General features: G+C 26.2%; 1 protein-coding gene across 3 annotated transcripts in view; it reads right to left on the bottom strand.

Annotated features, from left to right (window-relative positions):
* Positions 1-7,899: 7,899 nt before the first annotated feature.
* LOC107447343 (potassium voltage-gated channel subfamily KQT member 1) overlaps positions 7,900-25,030 on the bottom strand; it is a 39,178-nt gene continuing 22,047 nt past the window's right edge. The window contains exons 9-18 of one of the 3 annotated variants that reach the window (XM_071187312.1): positions 24,777-24,887; positions 21,351-21,446; positions 18,472-18,588; positions 18,310-18,387; positions 16,932-17,070; positions 14,604-14,739; positions 12,600-12,675; positions 10,059-10,153; positions 9,462-9,558; positions 7,900-8,669 (exon numbers count right to left, since the gene is read on the bottom strand). In XM_071187312.1, coding sequence (XP_071043413.1) covers positions 8,565-8,669; positions 9,462-9,558; positions 10,059-10,153; positions 12,600-12,675; positions 14,604-14,739; positions 16,932-17,070; positions 18,310-18,387; positions 18,472-18,588; positions 21,351-21,446; positions 24,777-24,887 — 1,050 coding nt within the window. In that variant the 3' untranslated portion in view covers positions 7,900-8,564. The remainder of the gene's footprint in view (positions 8,670-9,461; positions 9,559-10,058; positions 10,154-12,599; positions 12,676-14,603; positions 14,740-16,931; positions 17,071-18,309; positions 18,388-18,471; positions 18,589-21,350; positions 21,447-24,776; positions 24,888-25,030) is intronic. The other 2 variants (XM_016062222.3, XR_011638137.1) reach the window with 2 other exon arrangements.

The following is a 25,030-nucleotide window of genomic DNA, read 5'->3' as shown; positions in this document are numbered from 1 at the left end:
AAATCTTAATATTTTTTTATCTTTTTGATCATAAAAGTTAGTTTAAAAGTTTGAAAACAATTTATATTGCCATGCCAATGTTAAAAAGGTAACATACCTAAATAACAATAAAAGTATAAAGAATAATTTATGAACTGTTTATAAAAAAATACCAGCTCTAAATTGGTTAACTCTTGAAGTCAAAATCGAATATTTTTAAATTCTTAAAAATAATTGTAATCTAAAACGAACAAATTTTCCAAAGATTTTAATTAAAAAAAAAATATTATATGGATGTTCTGATTAACTTATTTCAATAAAATATACCTAAAGAATTTTTGGATATTTCATAGAGTCAAGTTTTATAGTAGTTATATATTTACAACATTTCTCTTTAATTAATTATTATTATTAGAGCCAAAGTATTATTTTATTTTCCCCAGTTTCTAAGAGAGGAAACGAAAAACTCGAAAACTGTGAAATTGAAAGAAGTTAAAAGGTAAACGAATTAAAAAAATAAAATTCTGAAAAAAAAAGATGATTTGGTGTTATTTTTTTTATTGTATTGCACATAAATTTATTAATACTTTGGTGTGTTGAAAATAGGCAGAATAATAAGAATATTTCTTCTTTACAAAACATATTGCAATGAAATATAATAAAATCTGGTTCGGTGGAGCAGGAAATCATAGATATCAAATTTAAGTCTTTTATACGCTCAAATTATCAGTGAAAACTCAGCTTCAGTAAACACTGAATTATTGAAAAAATATCGAAAAATTAAAGCTTAATAATATAGAATACTACATATAAAAACACAAATAATGTAGTTAATACAGACAAACAATTGTTTTGGCACTATAAAATTAGTGCTGAGATATAGCTGAGTTTACTAAAGCCGAGATTATACTGCACTAAACTTATATAATATGTGATCAAAGAAAGCTGATCAAGAGGTCCATTCTTATTCCAATCAGTTTAAACTTCGTTTCTTAAAAAACGTTAATCAATTAATTAGTCACTTTTCTAGTATCCCTTATTTCCCATTTATTTGAAAATTACATCCTGTCTGCAGTATCCCAGTTTCCGTTACAAACTCCCCTAAACTCCAATTTAGTAGTAACAACTACTTGTTAACTATTCCCCCTCATTTCTTTGGTCTTAAATTCTTGTAGTAACAGAACTATTTTGTGCCCCAGTATTAATAATGGTACTTGTAATATTACCAAAATGATACCCCATCTCCTAACTACAATATCTGTATGTTTTGTCATATTTCATAGCAGTGTAGCCCAAAATACTTCCTCTCCTTTTTTTAATAAGTCTTTGAATGAAATTATTTTACCATCTGCAATGCAAGGTCACGAAAGTTTAATAAAATAAGCATAAGGAGATCTAAAAGAAAGTATTTTTACTTATCTGAATAAAAACAATAAATATTCTTAAGATTCATTAATGTTTAAAAATGTTTCTTGTTAAACAGATTTACCTATTTAAATCAAAACTATGCAAAATTTGATTTTTGATCATTTATTATAATTTATAAAATTTTTAATATTTCTTTAATTACACAAGTTAGCAACAAAAAAAATATAACATTCAGAAACCATTAGCTGATTCAAACAGTTTTTAATTTTTGATGTTTTAGGAAAAAAATTAAGCAAATTCTTTCATTAATAATTAAGAAAGTCAGAAACACAATTCTAGCAGAAAACGAAGAATATTTTAAGATGTGTGTGTTAGCAAAACAGCACTTCATCAGGCGACACACTGCCTGCCAACACACAGGAGCTTTTCCGTCATCAGTGGTAATACCAAAAACTGACTGTGCCCTGAGGCCCAAAATGGATAAATAAATAAGAAAAAGCAATTAAAAAATTGAAATTTAAACACAACATACTAACAGATTTTTTAGTAACTATTACTGCATCTCATAGTTTAAAAGAACCAAAATATATTTTTGCTTGTATAAAAGGGACACCAGTGTCACACCTGAGTCAAGAGCATAATAATAGATGTTTCATAGAATACTGTACATATAATTATACAATACGTGTTTCTGGTTTGGAATATCACAACTTTTAACTATTGGTTCAATCGACTTTGTTTTTGTCGCATTCGGTTCAGTGTAAAACAATTACTCTACTTACTTAGATGGCAAATAGATATAAATACAAAATAGTACTTTTTATACACGAAACCTCAATAACTTCTTACCTACTACTCCTATGAACTTGATCATGATCTCATTCAATTCAGTATAAAAATATGGATCAGAAACAATACCTAACTTGACTATTTAGCAATTGTTTGAGTTCTGTCCCACCTCCGTATGTGTGCAATAGGCATTTCTCTTCACTTTGTAAAAAATCCTTATGTGACAGAAAAAAAATAGATTTCTCATCATCTCACCAAATGTCAAAAGCTGCCATTATATTTCAAATAATATTTCCTTACTTAAATTTCACAGGCCTATTTTATTTTTAATATATAACCCTTTGTTTAAAGTTTCCTTAAAATTTGCTGCTAGTATTCATCCACAGGTTTTATGATAATTCCAAGCACACACAGCAAGAGAAAAAAATTTGCTACTTAAACTTCTCACCGATTTTCAAATTGCCTTTTAGCTTTGGTAATAAGTTGTTATTGGTAAAGATAAAAGAATATAAAGGATAAAACTGCTGTCAAGAGTAACCAAGATAATTGATAACTGTTTTTATGAACAATTTCATAAACTATCTTTAACTTTTATATACATTTAAATACATTTAAAAAAGTTAAATTTTTTTTACATTTCCTTAAACATAAAAAATTCATTTATAATAAAATATTAACAATTTATGTTTAAAAACAAATAAACTGAATAACTCCATAATCTGCTTAAAAATACAATTGCATAGAATTCAAAATAGAGAAAATAGACTTCTAGAAATATTTCTAAATTAACCCTTTCTGGCAAGACACAGGGGGAAGTGGCATTTCAAGCTTTATTCTGTTTCCTACACCAAACCTAGTTCTTGCATGTAATAAAATAGGAAAAAAGAAAAACATTAATAGAAAAAAAATAGAAAATGGAAGAAACATTTTCCAAATTACTCATTTGTGTGACTGCCAGAAGGTTAAATAATACAATTTTAGCAAAATTATATAAGTCAAATATATGAAAGAAGGGCCAAATAACGATTCTGAAATAATAACAATTTTAAGCCTAGTGTATACAACATATATAATTCACTAAACATATTAATTGAAATATATGTGCCATTTACATCACTAATATATATTTTTTTTAAAAAAAAGAGAAAGAGACTTATGGCGTAATTTTTAATACTTAATCACTTTAGAATGATTTCAGCTGTTTTCCAACTTTTCGTCGTCAAGATTTTATGTCTCATAATAGCTACCAATTTAAAGACTGTGAAAAAAACGGGTGTTAGAAGAAAGTTAAATTAAATAATTGTGTAATAATTAGAAAATTCGTAAGAATTCTAGTATAACTTGTTTCATTACTTGTCCCTCTCTATTCATTGTTTAATATTCAAATACTTGTACGTTTTTACTTAGTAAATTTTTCTTTTTTTTTCTATACAGTACGCAAACTATTAAATTATTCCTCTAACCACCTTCCACACATAAATCCTTCTTCCAACGTATTAGTTTCTCCCCTGTTATTAAAATGAGGTATAGGAAGAAAAATTTCAATAAATTCATCTTTTTTTGCGAATGCATTAGAGAGTTAGAACTATTTAACTTACTCGATATCACAATATTTGTCTCAAAGAAAATCCCTAAGTGACAAATTATTGGAAAAAATGCATATGACAGTTTTAAAATCATTAAGTGAAATATAGACCTTACAAATAACCTTCTTATAAATTATAATAATAGAGAAAAACTTACAATTATGCTCAATATAAACATTAACTTTAAATACAGAATAATTGTTTGTCAAAACTATTCACACAAAGAAAGCTAAACCAGTATAGAAAGTAAATTTATTTAATAATATTTAGTCAGTTTAGTATAAATATCTTCCTTATAAATTTGAAAAAAGAATGTATGTATATATGAAAAATGTAATTAAGAAATGAGTAAAAGCACTCAGACTTTACAAATATACATTATTTTGTTGAATCTATATAAACATATGTATATATATAAAAGTTCCTTAGTAAATATTTTCTCAGAAGAATTATTAAGACAATAAACTGAACTCTTAAATATATATTATATCAAATATATGAAACTACCCATGCAGCATGAAAGAGAAAATAAACATATAAAATATGTAAATTCATTATTAAAATTTGCCTTCATGTTTTCGCACTTTTTTAACATTATTGTAATAACGTTACAAACAATAATGTTTTGATTTCTTTTTAATATTATTTTGTTAAACGCGCTTGCAATGGTAATGATGTTTCCTCTTGAAAATTATTTATCAGATAATATTCTGAAGCACTGTTTTTAACGAAACAAAAAATATTTTCAGAAAGGTAAAAGATCTTTGAAACATAAAAGGTACATAAAATTCAACTGAAAGGTGCTGAAAATTACAGGATTAACATGAAATATAGACTTTTAACATAATCTAGAAAAATAATTTATTTAAGCAAAATTTCAAAGCCACTTTTATACAAAGGCTTCTAGCTCAATATCATATGTCAAATCAGAAATGTAAAAAGCTGTTAAATTTTTTTTTAATGCATCTATTTTTCGAATAAGGATAAAAAAATTTTGTTTATTAAAAAAAAAAAAAATTATTCTCTCTACATTGCATACCACAGCAAAGGCTACATCTGTTCTCTGTTTGAAATCATTGGCAATCATATCCTCTCTATTATTCTTATTTTATTAAAGAAGCTATTATGCTGAGCACATCTGCAATTTTTAAAGCTTTCAGTTACAAGTAAAGGTGAATTTTAATTTTATTTCTCATACATACATATTAATAAGTACCTTAGTACTCTTATAAAATACTTAATTTCCTTCACTTAATGAACATAAATCAGAATAACATGAATCAGCTGGATGATATTGTTGTTTTAATTATATTTTGTTACATTTAAGTAGTTTCTAGGATCCCAGGTAAATGCAAATTAGAATAATGTATCAACAATCACGAACATTAATTTAAAAAAATAAAAATCTCTTTAATCTTAACATGCAGCTTTTTAATTGCAATTTTTAATGAAAAAATATTAAGAAATATTATTAGTGGTAAGAAAATACTTTAAAATAAGTCTTAAGAACTTAGAAAAGGATTGTAATAATTTTTACCTACAGTAAAAAAAAAAATTATTCTTGAAATCAAAATATTAATACTTAAACATCTGTTTAGCATGTTTGAGATGACCACTTCAAATCAAAATAAAATATTAGATATAATAAAAAGCTAAAACACTTGAGGCATTTTAATAATTTCACATGCATTACTCAACTTTTATCAGCTGCATGGGAAGTATATACAAAATAAAAATAAAAAAATTCATATCAGCAAACCAAAAAATTTAACATCAAAGGGTCCTTAGTATTGCTATTATTATTATTTTTTTACTTTCTTATAAAAATCGTATCTAAATTTTGTTAAAAAGACATCACATTGTTTAAAAGATTTCATGATACAAATTGTTTTTGCAACATTTTTATAATAAGTTATTTAGCATTAATATATGGCAGAATTAAACAGCTACATTTTTGAGGATATGTATTTGACTTTCAAAACTATTTTTAAAGAAGAAAATCAATAAAAGTAATACTTTTTATAAATTTTACCAAAAAAAGAACTACTAGTAAAAAGTTTAAATATAAAATTTAAACTCTAACATATATTTCAGCTATTATGAAAAATCACCGATGCATAATTGTTTTAATAAATGTTTCTAAAAAGAAAAATTGAATATATATATATATATTATTATACTTTTGCAATATAGGAATTTTGACATTATCCCCCATGACATCGACCCTTTCTGTACAAGAACCAAAATATGAAGTTATAATATATGCTATAACACACATATGCTATAACAAGCTCATGTTATACCATATATTTTTTGTTCAGATAGCAAGGGTCTTTATATTGAGCATTGACTGCACTTAGCAAACACTCAAAAGTATGTGTTATTAAGTTTTCTTAATATCTGTTTTTAATAGTTATTTTTCAGAAAAATAAATCATTTTTAACAGTTATTTTTCAGAAAAGAAAAATCCTTTTAACAGTTATTTTTCAGAAAAGAAAGTTTAGAAAGATGCATAACAATAGTGTTATTATGCTACAAGAAGTATCTTTTGCAAAAATAAACATAAATAAAAATACTCAAGCAATCTGTGCTATAGGAAATGTGACACACGATAAAAAGTACATTGAGATACTCTAGTGCTACTTTTAATGTTTAAAATGAAAAGAAAAAAAAAAGAGGATTTCTTTGTTTGTTGTTGCTATTTGAAATATAGGTACTCTAAGCAACATCAATTGAATATATTTGGCCTATCCTATAAACTTAGCCAAAATTGCCTGTTCTTTAACAACTAAGGAATGAATGAGGAAGTCAATGAAATATTGAAGAATATTTAATGTAAAAATGATTAGAAATCATTTACATCATCATGATGATCTTGCATAGCTCCAACTGCCTAGCTACAACTCCATAGTTATAATGGCATAGTTTTAATAGCATACTTTTAATTGCATACTTGTAATAGCATAATTATAAAAATTATAGTAAACTAAGATTATTTAATCAAGAAAGGAAATTAAAATGTTCAAAACAAAGCTGAAAAATATTTTAATCATATATTGAGAAATTTAGAAACATAGAGATCATACAAATATTTCTCACACAGGTTGTAAAATAAGATGACTCATATCCATTACTTTCTAAAAGATATAATAAAGAAAAATTTAACGAGTAAAATTAAATAACTAAAATATTTATTTTTACTTTGACCAAATCTTGTCATATTTGCCTATTTGTATTCAGTAAATATTTTGTATAATTCCAGCATTTAGAAAAACTTTGATACAGGGCTATAATTTCTTAGAGAATAAACTAGATTTCTACTCCCAAAATATATACATATTTTAGTAAATATTTAGTATCTGTAATAAGAGAAATATTAAATCTTTGACACTCATTGGTATATAAGAATATCTATTTTTTTTATTGGTATAAAATATTCATGTAACGAAAAATGAAAGAGAAAAATCTTATCATTTGAAAAGAAAATACCGGAGGCAAGTCTTAAGAAATTAAACATAGATCATTGATAATAATAGACATTTTGTATCATTAAATTTAAAAAGGGAACAATTCTGTATTTTAACAGCTTATTTGTTTCCTGCCATTTCTTACTGAGCAGTATTATTAGTCAAATTGATGAGAAATAAAGAATAATGATATATTAATCAAAATGCCATAATATTCAAACTCTATTTTGAAAAGCAGTAACACTTCTTATTTAAAAAGAATTTTCGACCTTAATACACATACAAATTATCTAAGGTTCTTATCAATAGCAAAGTCTCTTAAATCTACAAGAATATATCAGTATTACTAAGAAAAGAATTTGATATGCAGAGAGTTAAGAGATGTGAAACAGATGTGCAATATAAGAATAGATATAAGTGGATTTTTAGGGTTTGTTGTCAGTAATCACAGTTATGCTACATCAAATGCTAGATATAAGTGTTGATACAGCAAAATGTACAAATTTGTATTAACTCAATTGTTAAACTGCAGCTTAAAAATTTTAACTTTGTAAGTCATGCCACTCAGTTACACAAAAAACAAGATACATCAATAAGAAGGGAGTTTTGGATGAATCTTGCGAATCCTAACTAGTTGAAACATTAACTAGTTAGGACTATTACAATTAAATTTTCTGTATTTACACCATTTCTCTTTATAAACAGAAAAATTTTTTTATTTTTTTTTCTCTAAGTGATTTTTCAGAAATGCAATTTTGAGGTAAGACACATTCTATGCAAGCACTATCATCATCATAGTTGACCAGAGAGCCCAATGTGAGTCAATGCTTTCATCAGAAGATTTCTCCATGACGACTTCCACTGCAAGCACTATAATGTTTGTTTTTAATGTTTTCCAATTACTGGACGAAAAAAAAATTTTAAACAAAAAACTTAATACTTAATATTCCAAAATTTTGTTAATTCAGGCATATTACTATTAGAAAGATTTATTTGCAGTTCTTACTATGTCATTTATATTAAGTTATATAATAGTTAGAAAAATAAAATATTAAAATCCAATTTATTCCGAAGAAATTTTAATTTTACATTATATATGTATAGTTAAGCATTTAAAATAATTATTAGAGCTTTTGAAATTACTAGCAACTTCTTGGCGTATGAGATCCAAGTTGTTCCAAAAGTTCAACTAATTAAAAAATTGTACATGAGCAATATAAGACCAAGCACTGTGTAGTTTAAATGTATACATAAAAGAAAAATAATAATTTAGCGGATCAATTAAAACAGAAATGACCAACAAATAAAATGCATAACATTCTAAAATGAATACGTAATTAGATAAATATAAATTTTCACAAGTCTGGGATAGTAATCATATGTCTTGCTCCACATTGCTTCCTGTTTCACTTGATATCTTTTCGATTAACACATTTATCGAAGCAATTACGACATCCATTTTTCGATCCAAAGTAATCATCTATAGAGAAATATATATATTGATTACAAAATAATTTTTTGTCTAACCCAAATTGTTTAGAAATAAAACATTCATTTCGTAATACTGAAATTGAGAATGCATTTGAAAACAATAATTTCACATGTTGTTGAAAGATAAAAATATTCAAAATTGCGTTTTTAAAATCCACAAATAAAAAAAAATATTTACTTAGAAAAACTGTTGCAGCATCAAAATCTTATACAAAGAATAATAGATGTGGTGACTGCTAATTTTTTAAAAATTTAGTTGAACATAAGTACTCTTATAGCATTTATTTTTTTAAGGTTTTTTTTAAAAAAAAATTATGTATTGTTATTTGCATAATTATTAAATATTATGTATAATTATTAATTTATGTATAATTATGAATTAATCAGCTTCTTTTAAGTTAAAACCATTACATTTTGGAATGTTTTATGCTGATGATGTCCTGGAATTTTTCAAAGTCAGTAGATCTAATTATGAGCTAACCTCTCCTGAATTTATGAAACATTTCAAAAAAATTCTCAGCTTATATTTGGAAATATATGGTAACTATTTCCGTTTTGTAAATAAACTTTAAGGTAAAAATAATCATTTAGAAATCTTAAGACAAAAACAATTGAGATATCTTAGAGAAAGCAATTCAAAATTTTACTAATAAATAAGTAACATATAGGTCTAAATTTCGCAGCAATACGTATGCTGCTTTTAAATTTTGAAATGCAGTGACATATAAGTCAAAAATTACCGCATATCAGTAAATAAGTAACAAATTCAAGTAAGACTAACCTGTTGCTCCATATGAAATAAACGAGCTCCAATTGTCATTGGCTTAACACCTTTTTCAGTAAGATATGATCCTGGCTTTCCTAGAGTATGGTCTAATCTAAAAAGGTTTCGTAAAATAAAAGAAATTTAATAATAAAATATTTTTGCTATCATAATGCTTGAGAGATAATGTTTAAAGATTTATTTTGAACAAACAAAATAAAATTTTTCAAACTAATGCTGATGCTAATTAATTTAGAATTTTCCATTCTTTAACTAAGTGAAATATTATTATTTACGATTTGCAGCTTTTAACCTTTTGAAATTTTTTATTGACCCACTGAGCATTTGTGTTGTACATAGATGTTTGTTCACCCATTGCATTTCCACCCAGAAATTCTGATTTCCCTCTTATTTAGTGAGAAAGTTTTGTATTGAGGAAAAATTTCTTTCTTTCTACAAACTTGCCAAAATCCAAAGAGCTCAGTTGTTAAAACAGTTTATCTCAAGATAAAAAAAAGTTTTTTAATTTATTGCGAATGTAATATTTCGAGTTTCAAATAACAAAATATAAGAGGACATTTTATACCAAAGAAATGAAATTACACAATTGCTAACCTTCTTTGAAGTTCCTTTATTCGCACCATCATATTTAGATGACCTTGTGAGTATTGTTCAATTACATCTCGTACATCATAAGGTTTCCGAGCTTGCTACAAACATTACACATTTTTAACTTTCAAGCAGAAAACAAATAAAGTAAAGGACTATAATGAAAAATTATATTACACCACATCCTATGTATACACAGATTCATTGTTACAGGTAGAAGTTTCATCTTAAGTTAGCATGCTATCCCTGAGGATTCATTTAATTTAAGTTTCAAGTGAGTAAATTTTATTTTTAAGCAAAGCTTCCAAGACATAGAAACTCTTGCAGGAAGCATCTATACAAATAATAACTTCATGGACTTAATAATAACTTTATCATAACAAGCATTATCATTGTTAGTCTAACACTATACCATGTAATTGTAAACTTACAACCTTTCCTTCTTTCAAAATGATTTATTTATTTCTTATAACGTTCTTATGAGTATTGTATAATTATTTTAAATTATAAGTTTCTTTGATTCCATTGTATTTTGTAATCATTTACACATTAATATTAGCATGCAAAATATATTTATGTAATGCATATTTGTATAAAATTATTTAAACCCCTCAATTTAATTTTTTTGAGTCAATAACTCTTTTCATTAAATTAATAAAATTGAGAAAAATAAAAAAATTTAAAGTGCTTCTTTGTTAGTATTTTAAGATTTAGGAAAAGTTATCATTAAATAATTTCATTTAATACATAAAATACTATTTAAACAATTGTATAAAAAAATCTCATTTAACAAACACAAAATTTGGCTTAAACAGTAACAACTAGTTTTTTTAATATTATTTTATTTTATTTCTTTTATTTTCATTTTCAAGCCCAGTGGGATTTTTGATTTTCTTTATGTTCTCAACCTACCTTAAAGATTTGTACTTTATTATGAGAAACTAAGGCAAAATCACACATTTCTGTTTCAGATGCTGGCATGAACAATGCAATTATGAATTTTTTTATGTTCTCTAATACCACTTTAAAGAACTCTGTGTTTCAATTAATGAGATACTGTGCAGATAAACAAAATTTAGACTTTCAAAGTTTTGCACATTTTGTCATTCTCGTCAGCACTTAATTATTATTGTAGAAGATGCTATAAGGAAACTAAACAACTAAATACAAGTTTGATACATAAATCTGAATTTTTTGTTTAAAAATATATTCAATTTTAAAAGTTTCTTTACATGAAGAAAGTCCAGGCAAGATGGACAGGGTGCGTAGCCAAATCTTTCAACAAAAAATAAGCACCTTTTAAGAACTTTTTAAGCACTTAAAAATATTTTTAAGCACTATATACATTAACAAAATGCAAAGTAATTTTCAAAGACTATAGATGGTCATGAGAAAATAACTAGTTCCTGACAAAGAACTCTTTTCTTAATTATATTAGCCGTTATAAAATGATCAAGAGATTTTTGGTTTGATATCAGAGGGTGGAAAATGAAGTCTGAAATTGAGAATATCTTGCAAAATGCAGCAGAGTTGCACATGAAAAGGCAATAATATCACCGAACCCAGCTCTGTAGACGCAAATACGGAATCACAAGTATTTTCATCAAACAAGTAAAATGATTGGCACTTTCATACGCTATGGACTGATCGCCAAAATGGATGGTGAAAACGTTGAATGGAACAATGTGAAAAGCATGCTTTTACATAATACGTGGCGAAAATCGACACGTTAATGAAGAAAATCTCATTTTTGAAAAGGGAAAAAAAATTTCGCACAGTACTGTATATATTTTAAACAGAATACATTATAAGTCAATGTTGCAATCAAAGCATTAAAAAACAGAATACTAACTTAAGTTCTCAAACTAGATAGAAAACTTTTTTCAATTTGAAACAAACCTCACTAGGAACTCTGAAATTTCTTCAAGGATATAGAACTCACATTTAAAATTTTATTTTAACACCATAAAGAATTGTCCTTATGAATCCAGTTCAAAAAGAAAAGTGAGCTTGATTATAACAAAACCTTGTTGTTAAAAATAAACCTTGGACTGATTCCATTTAAGAAAAAAAACATTTTTAACAGCATTTAACTTCTCCCTTAAAAAATATAAAACAAGAGAATCTTAAATAATTTTCTAATGCTCAGAATAATTATCCCAATATTCAGATCCTAATGACATGTAGAACTGTAGAGATCAAAACTTACAAAAGGCGGGAATGTTTAAGTCTCACAAAAACCTAACTCTATGGCCAAATACTTATGGCAGAAGTGTGTTAAAAATAAACAGACAAAATCAAACTATAATATATTGATTAGATGTCCAACAATGGTGCATCTATGAACGATATATATTTTCAAAACAATTAGTAACAGACTTAATCGGTTGAACAGTTTTTTTTTTGCATGGTTAATGCATGCTTTTTAATAAATAGTTTCAGAAAAAAATTTATTACATTGATAGGTTTTTTTTAACAAAAAATTATTTATCTTCTACAATAAAAAATAGTATATATAAGAATAAGAATTAAAAAATGAAAGTTTACCTGAAATTTTCGTCGTGCAACAAAATATTTTATCTTTCTGATCGCTCTAACTGCATTTTTATGTGCTTCTGTGAGCCTAAAAAAAGATACATTGAAAAAACATCTTTTATTATTAAATAAATACCAAATAGTTTAAGTTTATTAAGCAACTTAACATTTTAACTTTTTATTTCCCTGTGTATATTGTCAAAACTAAACATGATAAAGGAAAAAATCGGGTTCAACTTATCTTTCCTTTTATAAAGAATAATAATTTCAAAGTTACTTTGAATGATCAAGTATAAGGGCAGCCCCATAGCAGAATATTTTGTAGTGTTCTGAAACTAGCATATAAGTGAATGAAAATGTTCTGTAGATTATATGCATTTTATCTCCAAGCAAGCTTATGTAAGTGTGTTAAAAATTTAATTTAAATATAAGAAGTGAAATAGCATATGCCAATGACAATATAGGCATGTAGTACACAATTATAAATTTAATTAGATTTAATAGTGACTATTACAGACAATAATAGAAATAGATCGCACTTCAAATGATTTCTTACCTTTTTATTGATAATAATTTATTCACAGTACCTTTGTAGATAATAATTTATTCTTCTTACAACTTATATTCATCTTCTTGCGATATTGTTTGGTTATTTTTTTAGCCGATACCAGTGCCAATATTGGGATGAAGATAATCATTATTAATTCTTTATATTTTTGTGAACGTCATATCCGAATTAATCTCCTACAACTTTGATTTGAACATCATAAATATACTTCTTTCATTCATTGAGCAATGCCTAACAGATTTATCAGAACGAAACGTTAACAATGCCCTTTCAAGTTTCTTAAAAATAATATGCGTTTTGCACTCAAAACAAGCTACTTTCTTAAGAGAAGACATTTCTAAATTACTTTGATTGGTGAGTTTTCAGTTTTCCTTTCACCTTTAGTCAGTTAATTGTGCACTGATGCTATGATATACTATATCACATTAAGATCATAGGATGATCTGGAAACGTACCTCTTTGAAATAAATACTGGCTCGGAATATAATAGTTTCTTCTTTTAAGAAATGATATTTCTTATATTTTGCAAATTTTTTTTTAAATATTTTTAATTGTTCTGCAGAAAAGGTGTTTGCTCTGTGGTATGTGCCACACTTTTTAGCACATTCTGCCATAGAGAGGGCAACTTTAACTAGGATTTTAAGTTGCTCTCTTAACTCAATTAAGGGTAAGAAAATGGATTCTTCTTCAGCAACATTGAATAATTTTTTTGAAAATTATTGATCATGCATTTTTAGATGTTTGATCAGAAGTATATTTTTCAAGATATTTAACAGTTTAGACTTTTTTCTGGAGTTATATAAAACTTCATGAAAAAGAAAATAACTATTTTATGTTTCAAGCTAAAATCAAAAAATTTTTATGTAAGAGAGAGCTTTTAACTTTGTTACAAAGAGAAAATAAAATGTAAATTAAATTTTACAATTTTATAATTAATGAATAAAAACTTCAAAATTAAATAATGAGAATTAATGGTCATTGCATTTTTATCATATGGAATTATTGAGTCGATTAGCTTTATAAAAGAATTCGCCTAATTTTATTTCATAAGTATAACAGTTGCAATTTTACTATCATTGATTTTTCTGGTGGCATAATACTTAATTTATTCTACTTCCTTATTTTAAGGATATTGAATTGAAATCTAATAGGAAAAGGCATGTTTTCCAAAAAAGTTATTCTCTTATGTCAATCATTGAGAAGCTAAAATATTTGTTTAAACAAACTCAGTAGAAAGCACTAAACACTTGTATCTTATTGTCAAATGTCAAAAATAAGAACCAAATACTGATAAGAAATATTTATTTTAAATATTAGATGAGACTGAGAGTTGTTTAAAATAGCAAATTGAGAAATTCTGTTTTTTAAAAACAAGTTTTTTAGTTGCTTAATTTTTTACTTACTGTCTCAATGGTTACACTTAAAAAAATAATTCCCATAATACATACACAGTCAATAGTGGTGGATCTTCAATGTCTATTTCAACATCATCTGAACCAATATCATTATTACTTGGATAGTTTTGCACATTAGGAGGGCTAGACTGAAATTTACAATCTTTTTTTGCAGCCTTTTGAGTGCATCCTGAAATAAAATGGTAATCAGTATGAAACATCAGACAATAGTATTACAAATAATAAATTGCATAGAATATAAATGAGCCTAAATAATTAGGAAAATATAATTAAAAAAACATTAGCTATTTTTTAAAACTTTATGAAATTAATTATTTCTTCAAAAAATATTTTACAACTTTTTAAACAATTTAGTATTGGAGTCTGGAATTTTTTGGAAAAGGGTGCAAGCGTTATTAGAAACCAACATAAATAAAATCGATGAACATAAACTACAACATAGTTTCACCTCAATTCACTGCAGATTGTTTTTGAGTCCTTAATAGATTTCTTTTAAAAAACAGAAAAATACAGCATCATTATAATATAAACTTTTAAGTGAAAATCTCAAAAATCTGTTTTGTATCGAAATAAATTTTAAAGAAAGATAAAACTGTTAAAGGAAGATAAGATTTTGCAGTATAATAGATCTCCAACCTAAACAAAGGTCAAAAGAAATCTTATACAAGAAAAAAAAACAATTAGGATATCAAATCTGCCAAAAAATTTCTGTCAAGAAAAATATATAATTACTCAAAATATTGAAAACAAAAAAATTCAAAATAAAAGATAATTAATTACAAGTAGACAAAAACATTAATCCTTTTTTAAACTATACTGAACAAGAACTATTGAGGTAAGATGAGAAATTCTAGTCATCCTTGATTTGAGACATGGAAATTTTTTTCTCCCCATGTATAGGAAAATAAAGATGTGTGAGGAAAAAATCTTTAGGCCAGAAAAGGGAGTGGAAATGACAAATTCGTTTCTTTTCCCTACTATCAGCGGCCGACCATAAAACGCAAATGAATGACATGTTAATTTTGTTTTTTTCCTAGCTTTACAAGGAGGAATTGCTTTGTGCATGCATATCAGTAAACAGTAGGTGGAAAGGAAATTATTTAAAAAAATACATTGCTATGCCTAACTGAATATAATGAAGTAAAAAAAGTGAAGCAAAAAAGGTTTTTTATTTGAGGTACTAGAACAGCTAAAATGCGACTACTTTTCATTAAATAATAAAGTAGGAATATTGCTATGCTGTATTTAATCACTTAAAAAATAATTTGAAAAATATGGTAAATTATTGTAGTTCAAAACATAACTGACCGTGAGGGTGGGAAAAAATACAAAACCATAAAATTGATTATTTATTGAAATAAATCAAAATACACAATATTAAAATAGATGTAACAATAACATATTAAGGAAGTGGATATCCTCATTTTCATGTCAATGGTAAAGAAAAAACATTGGTCCTGTTTCTCTACCCATAAATATTACAAGATCAGGGGAAGAAGGAATGTTTCTCAAAGACATGTATCTTTTCAAATCTATTAAGTTTCCATTTCATTTTATTTTAACTGGTATTTTGTTTACCCTCACCTCTTTCATTTCAATAGTAGTTTTTTCCTATCTCTTTTAAACAAATCTCTCTCTCTCTTATTGCATTCCAAAATAGCAACACTTGTTGGGCAGTCTTGCCCCCTCCCCTCCTGTGATTATGGGTTCAATCCTTCGGGGAAATGGATGTCCGGATATAGGAATTTTACATTACATTTTTAATTAAATCGGTAGAAAACTAAATGCTACTGAATCTGCGAGTTTGAAAATACGGTTTTGAGAAAATGAAATTTAAATTTATGAAAACGTTATTTCATCCATACTTTAAGAAAAATGTTTTCCTCTGTGCATACTTTTGAATTATATAAAAGTTAAAATATTTTCTCAAAAAGTTTCATAGTGGTCTTTTCTTCTAACTCTTTTAATAAAATATTTTTAGATTACATAAATTACTACATTTAATATTTTACATAAGTCTTGATTTTTTGTCTGCAGAATAAAAAATTCATTTCCAATAAGTATTAATACACACAAAATTAGCAATTTTCAAATAAAGATAGTGGATTAACAGTGTAACAGATCAACTTTTACACCTGGGCATCAGAAAATATCTTTGAACATCAGAAAATATTTCTCAGAAATCAAACCTGTTTTCTTTTCCTTTTCTTTCTGAAAAAATACTGAATTCCTTTTAGATATCTCAAACTAATTAATCTTCCTTAATTTTGCGGGTATTTTAACAAAATTTCCTCATTTTTCCTGATTGATAAAACTTCCTGAAATTTACTTGTTCTGAGTCCACCCTAATCATATACTCACCTGTTTTAAGTTCTTCACCATTAATTTCATAGTCACTTTCTCTTTGATGATGAGATAGTTCAGAATGACTAGTACTTATAGGAATATCAAGTTTACTTTTGGATTTCCGTCGTTTTAAAACACTGGCTTTCTTAGCAACCTAGTTCAAAGCAATAATACTAATTATAATAATGTAATTGTGAGAATCTAATGAAAACAAATACCAAAATAGGTAAGATTAAAAAAAATGGCAAAAGACTTTTTAAGGATAAGACAGAATTACAAACAATTCTTATATTCATTTATAAAAGGTTACACTAATGGTAATATCACCATTTAAGGATCAGGATGTAAGATTATGTGTAAAAGCAAATTTACCAGTTATGAAAGATAGAATTATTTTAAATAAATAAAAAATTATGTCTTTTTCAAAGTTTGATTTTAATTTATATCATGAAATTTAGTTAGCTGTAAAGCTTGCTATTTGAAATGTTTAGTTTTTTTCTAAAATTTTTTTTCTTCTCCAACATAGCTTTAAAGTTTAAAAATAAATCATTGATTGCATCGTTTTTAGTGCTCTCTGACTGCAACATGAGGCTGTAAATCTCTTTCAGAGATCGTCAAAAAGAACTCTCTACATAAGAGCCTTACAAAATATTTTGAATACATTTAAATCTACTTATTTATCTTGTTAATATTTTTTTTGTTGATAGCTTTTGTTTCCTAATTTGACCTTTTCTTTATTTGATGCACAGTTTTGCCCAGTTGCTGGGGGAGATTTTGATGATCTCTCCATGAGATTTTCCTCAACACAAAGTCTATGAAAAAAATTCTGTGCCTCCAAAAAGTGGTTGTAAATACAGGAAGTCGTTACACAGAGGTGGTATTTTTCCTAGAGGTTCCACTATACACCAATTATCTAAGCAATAGATAAGAAACAGGCATATTGTTTCCAGCCTTCATATGATATCAAATAAAAAAGAAGTTTTGATTGCATTGAATATCAAACAACTCAGTGAAATAAGTTTTAAACAGTGAGAGAAAACAATTTTTCATTACTAATTCAACAACATTCCACTATATATACGCTTCTGAAATTTTTTAAAAGAAAGCTTTGAAACTTTCATAAGTATTAATTCAATGAAAAATGCTAAATTTGATTTGAGTATGAATTATTTACAATGATAATGCCTGACAATTTTTCCAGCTTTCTGTCCAAATTTCCCTGATTTTTCTAGGTTTTTTCCAGTATAAAAAAATTCCTTGATAATTCCAGGTTTTCAAGGTGGGTGGCCACCCTGTGATATAAATAAAATGCATTTATATAACATAAAAAACAATAATGCATTAAAAATATTACACCCTATATTTTTCAGTATTATTTTATAAGTACATTTACCTGCCAAGTCTCTTGAAAAGTTTTTGAAACACCGGGGAATAAGCCTTTATCTGATGCTTCACGAGAAAGGAGAAGCAGCTTTAGTATGAAAGTAAAAATATAATTAAAAACATTTACACAAAGAATTTAAAGTCGAAAACAATCTTGATGAAAGTAACATACTTTGCTTAATGGTGTATTTGCATTAGAAGAGTTAGCCTGACCAGAGTCTTTTATATGAATTTTCCAAGTAGCAACAGACATGAATGATTTATCAGCAGCATAACATCTCCACAGGCACTAAAAATTAAAATATATTTAACAGACAAAAGAATTTAATATGGCAGAGCAAAAGGAAATTGTTTATAACAAACAATACAATAACATAAACAATTTTTTCAAATCTATGAGCTGTAAACACTGCTGGAAATGGTAATGCATCTACTGTAAATAGATTCACTGTCCTGCAACATGTTTCTTCCAAAAAAAAAGTAAATTGCGAGAATAAAGCAAAATATCCTGAGGACATTGCACTGACTACAAGAAGAAGGCAAGGTTACATCTGCTAGAATTCGTTGATAACTGTATTAAAATTAAAACTTCAACACTAGCAATGACTTAAACAAGTTTTAATGAGAAAAATAGGATACAGTACATAAACACACGATGAACAACGGAATATAACTCAATAACTAAACATGACAATGGATGCAAGACAATCACAGAGAAAAACACAAATCAGCAGAAAAAGCAGCAGCAATCAGCATTATAGTACGAGTGACAGCTCTATTTAAACTTACATGTGAGTTACATAATGTCAGTGCCAACACAGTTTGACAAAAGTAAACTATTATGATTATCTTATAGTTTAAAAATGTATACAAATTCTGATGTATGGCATAAAGCTGTGGTATGATTCTGCATTCAATAACTTTGCTCTCTGGTAACTGACCATGCATGCAGGTACAAATAAAGTAGCCCCAAATTTAAGAATGGTTAGTGACTTCTGTAGATTGGTAAATTTGATATTGTTGATCAACGAAACATTACCAAGTTTTTCATTCTTTGCATGAGTTATTCATTGAATAGTTTTGAAGCAATGTAATATGGTGCAAAACTAGTTTTTTATGTTGGAAAAACAGCTACATTGATTTCTTAGTTGGGCTTAATTGCAATATGTTCAGTTGAATTCAAAACTTAATCCAAGATAACAAAAATGGTCCTACAAATAGGCTAACACATACCTGCCAACTTGGAGAAATAAAATATTAGAGATTTTACTAGAGAAAATTTTTGAGCTACGTGTACAGTTTTGATACAGCATGCATAATCACGTAAATCAAAGAGAAATTCAAAATTGGAAATAATATAAGCACTTATATTTAGCGAAGTAAAAATATGTATATAAATCTTAATCCAACAAATATTTTTGAAATCATTACTCATAATTGCTTAAAATATAAGCACTCAACATCAAAATAATTTTCATAATTCTAAGTAATTAGCTTTGTTTTACAGAAATTTTACACATTCATATTTCCAACATAAGAAGCTGATTTGGCTTTGCATAGGAAATTTTTATCAAAGTTCAGTTCTTAATAGTTACCAGAGAATATGAATCGCTATACTGGATTTTAAAAACGTGAAAATACAAATTGCAATATTGAATTTTTAAATCACCTAAATGCGAATCACGATGCATAATTTTTAGATCGCGTGAATGTGAATCCTAATACAAAGTTTTTAAATCACATCTAAATACAAAAATCACTATTTAATATTACAACCACATGAATACCAACCGTTACACTGTATTTTAAAAACGTATAAATACAAACTGGAATACTGGATATTTAAATCCTGTAAATAAGAATCGCCATGTACACTTTCTAAATCACGTGAATACAAATCGCAACAAGTAACTTTTAAATCAGGTAAATTCGAAAATCGATGTAAGATATTAAAATCGCGTAAATAAGAATCGCGATATTAGCAGATTCCAGCCCAGCAAAACCAAATAGGCAGAAGAAACTGACTATGAAATAGTGATTGCTTAGCTTAATTTACAACCAAAACAGAATATTTCACCATTGAACAAAAATTTGAATCCTGTCTGATATGCCTTAAATAAAAAAATCCACTCCTGGCTTTTGTGAATTTTTTTAACAAATTTACGAATCATACTTTTCTTTCTTTTTTTTAAGATTTTATTCTTTATTTTGTGTAATGTTTGCCTCTTTGGAGTTAAAACATTCACATACTCCTTGATTTTGTTTGAACTTGACAGTTTTCTGGATGTATGTTCTTTAACAAAAAAGTATGTAATTTAACAAGTATGCTTGGTTTAACAAGTGGCCTTATTATCAATTATTTTGTTGATTTCTTAATTATTGTTTTAAGTATAGCAAATTTCTGTCAAAACTAGCCAACATTTATAACATATGACTATAAAATAATAACATTTTTAAGCAATCAAGATATAACAATCTCACGCTATAACATTCAGATTTGCTTGGATAACAAGGGTCATTATATAAAAACATTTTTATAATATAATAAATATTTATACTATAATACATTTTCATAATACTTTATATGGATGTAAATAATTTTATTTTAGCTGCTATGGTACAATACAGTTTGAGACTTTTAAAGTGTTAGATCTTGAAATTAAAGACATAGCTTATAATTAGTTTAAATAATAACTAAAAAATGATCAACTAATAACCAAGTCTTAACTTCAAAATATTAATGTCTTTATTTGAAAAAAAAAAGATTAAACAAAAGAAACTATCAAAAGAAAAAAATCCTATTCCATAAAAACTCTCAAGCCCATGGATTTCTCTAACTAAATATTTTGCATGAAAATAGCCCAGCTTGATGTAGTTGTTTTCCCATTTTTCTTTAAACCGCTTCTAAATTTCTTGTTTAATTGAATATAAGAACAGAAATCCTATGACTACTATTGATAAGATAGGGGCATAGTTGATTACACTTTTCAAATCTAAATAATTTTGTAACATTCTGACAAGTTTAAAAAAGCAGTAAAAGTAAATAAGTACCTGTATCAAGGTAGCTGCAGCAGGTATTTGACGATTAAAATGCTTTTGACGTTGCTTCTGTTGAACTTTTAAGGCAAAGCCAGATCCCAGAATTCCCTACATTAAAACACAAGTCTTTAAACTTACCATAATATAAATAAACACCACAACTATTGTAATTACACAATTAAAAAGAGCGTGTTTTGAAAATTCATACATAAACTAAAACTGTAATTTCAGAAAAAAGTATAATATTTAAAGGAATAAAAGGTTTACTAGCACAATGAGCTGGAAACAAAATTATTGCTTTTCGAACTGAACAAGATTAGATTTTACAATGCCATTTTGAAACTTTTCTATTACATACTTTATTAAACTTAATACTGCTTTTACTTTAAAAGAGTAAGTTTAATCATTTTTTAAAAAAATTCTAAAATATGTTTATTTTTAATTAAATTTTTTCAGTCAGTTGAATGGATGCGGCTTTAAAGTTATAAAGCTCAGTTATAATATTCAGATTAGTGCTAAATTTATAGCTTTATTAATTTTCGAGGTTTTCAAAGAATAATAAAAGAGAAGCAACAAAAAGTGAAGCAAGTAAATTTTGAGAAGTGATTAGAAGCGAGAAGTAATTAAAGATATAAGAAAGGCACATAACATTCACCTGTTAGGTTTGTTTATCACTTAGTTTTGCTTTATATAGCTTAAAAATTTTTTTCTTTTAATTTGTAAGTTTGAAACATATGATAGACCCTGTATAAAATTTTAAAATTATTTATTTCTTTGGGGAAGTTTTATTTTTGCTTTTACTACCCAACATATTTCTAAAACCATTATTGTTTTGGTCATTGTTTCTTTTTTTACTTTACTTTCTTTTAATCAAATTAATGTTAATTTTAAAAAATAAAGGGATTGAAACCGCAATTTAAATAGCAAATTTTAATTAAATGATCAAATTGTTTACACCTTAATTTGAATACTTGTATTTTTTAATATGAAAAGAGTATTGAAAAAATGTACCAAAAAGTTAAGGACATTTAAAATATCATTTTTGAAAGTGATACTGTGTTTTTTGATCTTTCCTAAATAAAGTAACAAAACAAAAGGTACGATAGGGGTTTGCTGTTCAACTTTGCCTTCCCCTTCACTTACTCCCTGTGGTTACACACAGATTATCCTCAATCTTTGGTAGCATATCTCTGAATCCAAGTATTAGTATAATAAGTACAAACTCACCACTTAATGGCTATATAGATTAGTATTAAAACAAAGTGCAAATCAGAAAAGTTAAAATTATGTATAGCCTGTTGCATTTTGCCTATCTTTTGATTTCCACCTATTTATCTTTTATTAATCCCCAGATTGAACCTGTTGCCTTCTTCAGCATTTCTTTTAATCTATAGTATTAAGTATTTTAAGTGCAAATAAGATGAAATAAAAGAATAATACAATCTAATAAATTACATTTTTCCAACAATATAAATTTTAAAAAATTAAACAAAAGAGAGAACAAATTAGTTTTTCACCTCAAGATCATCTTGGTATAAATATTATAATTATATCATGACCTTGGGGGAAAGTTTTGTTATTATTTTGAGGAAGGTCGGAGCAATAGAAAATTTTTTTTCTTTTCTTTCTTTAGTTTAAAAAGCATAATGGTGTAATTAAATTTTTTTTAATAATTCATATTTTGGACGAAAGGATATATTTTCCATATTCATATCTATTTTAGATTCGTCGAACTAAAGATTTAAACATTTTGGTAAATAGAGAGAGGGCAAATAAAATTTATATAAAAAAACTTTAGCAAAATATTTTTAAAAAAATTGTCTAAGGAAGAGAGGCTTTGTTTTGATGGGTGAAGGGGGAACTTTGCAATGAAAAAAATAATTTAAATTTGAAAGCGTTTATTCAGAACACTGTGGGCTTCAATAAGCGGAAATGTCACAAGGATCAGGAATAACCACAAAAACATTATTTCTGTTTTTAATAAAAACAATATTGGTTCTCTCTTTCTTTTAAATTTATTTTAGACATCATTTATTTAAATAATTTGGCTTCTTCTATTATATACTGGGAAATCAATACAAACTTTCATACTATGTTTCATAACTCTAAGTGCAACAAACTGTTTCATAGCTCTTAGAGATCAGGAAACAGAAACACACAAAGTATAGACTTCGGATATGAAATTTAAATAAAGTATTTTTGCAGCTATAAAAATACAATATTATTGTTCGCCTTAACAAAGAGATAGTACATTAAAGAACAGAACACTTACTTGACAAAATAACAGTTTTAAAAGGTTTTTTGATTATAATAATTATGAAAGCATAAAATAAGCTGAAGGCAGTATTTTTGCAGTACATCTTTTTCAATATTAGTTATTTATTGATTGATATAATGTTAAATACTGTACATTGTTTAACTGTGCTATGAGGAAACAATTTCATAAAAAGTAACAATTATGTTAATAATTCTGTATCATTTAAAACTTTTTTTAAAAATATCCAACTTTTTTCACTTTTTTAACAGTTTTATACGTAGAAGAGACACAAATAATTGCTATAAAATTTGTAACAGGTAAAAGAAGCAGTATGTATTACTATTGATAACACTGAAAAAGACATTATATGATGCGGAAATAAAAAATTATTCGAAAAAATATATTTAAGGCTACTGGCTGCATTTTTAATGGAAAAACTATGAAACAATGTTTTGAAAACAAAAATATAATTCAGATTAAAATATAGATATAAATATAATAGAGATTAAATGTAATCATTGAAAAGAATTTCATACTGAAACTAAATTGAAGACATTTTAGAGTGAATTCTAATCTAGGGCTTCCACAAATTAATAAATAAATAAAAGTTCTATACTTTCCATAAAATTATTTCCTTACTATCTTTTTTTAATTATCTCATATTTCATGGATGCAATTAAAGTAGCCACATTCAAAAATAGTCTGCCACTGAAACAAAACTTATGCAAAACATATGCAAATTATTTTAAATGTTTGCAATTAACTTCTTTGATATAAAAGCACAGCATTTTTTTAAATTTAAAAAATATAGAGGTAAAATATGAAATACCACTTGAAAAAATGAACCACAATTACATTAAAATATCATAAAAAAAGAAAAACTTTTTAATTATATTCAGGATGTTTAAAATGAAACTGAGAAAAAATGAAAAAGCAAAGTAGATATCCTAAAAGGAACATAGAGTTGTAAATGTTATCCACAGCACCGAGAAGGGTTCGAAGCAGCTATTACAATTTTCTATTTTTGTCATTAGTATTAGAATGATTAATACTAATTAATACCAATTAAAATGATTATACAGAGAACAAAATTATATTTACATAATTATTAATAAGCATATTTTCTTTTGTTAATATGTTCATAATACACATTTTCAATAAAACTTTAACTCATAACTTACAGCTGGGAGGGCAAAAAATGAAATGGCAAAAACAGAAAAGCATGATGCTACTATTTTTCCCATCCAGGTTTTAGGAACAGTGTCACCATAACCTATCGTAGTAACTGTTATCTGAAACAAATATAAAAAATATCCTTTAATATTACTAACCACCTTTAATGATTTTTTTAATCATATTTAATACATTTTTAATTACATTTAAATCCCCAATAGCAAATAGGTAAAAAAGATAAAAATTAGATGGGACTTGATTA

Source organism: Parasteatoda tepidariorum, chromosome X1 (assembly GCF_043381705.1).
Source record: "Parasteatoda tepidariorum isolate YZ-2023 chromosome X1, CAS_Ptep_4.0, whole genome shotgun sequence".
Taxonomy (NCBI): domain Eukaryota; kingdom Metazoa; phylum Arthropoda; class Arachnida; order Araneae; family Theridiidae; genus Parasteatoda; species Parasteatoda tepidariorum.
Note: the sequence above shows the minus strand (reverse complement) of the source record. Positions and strands in the feature narration are given on the sequence as shown.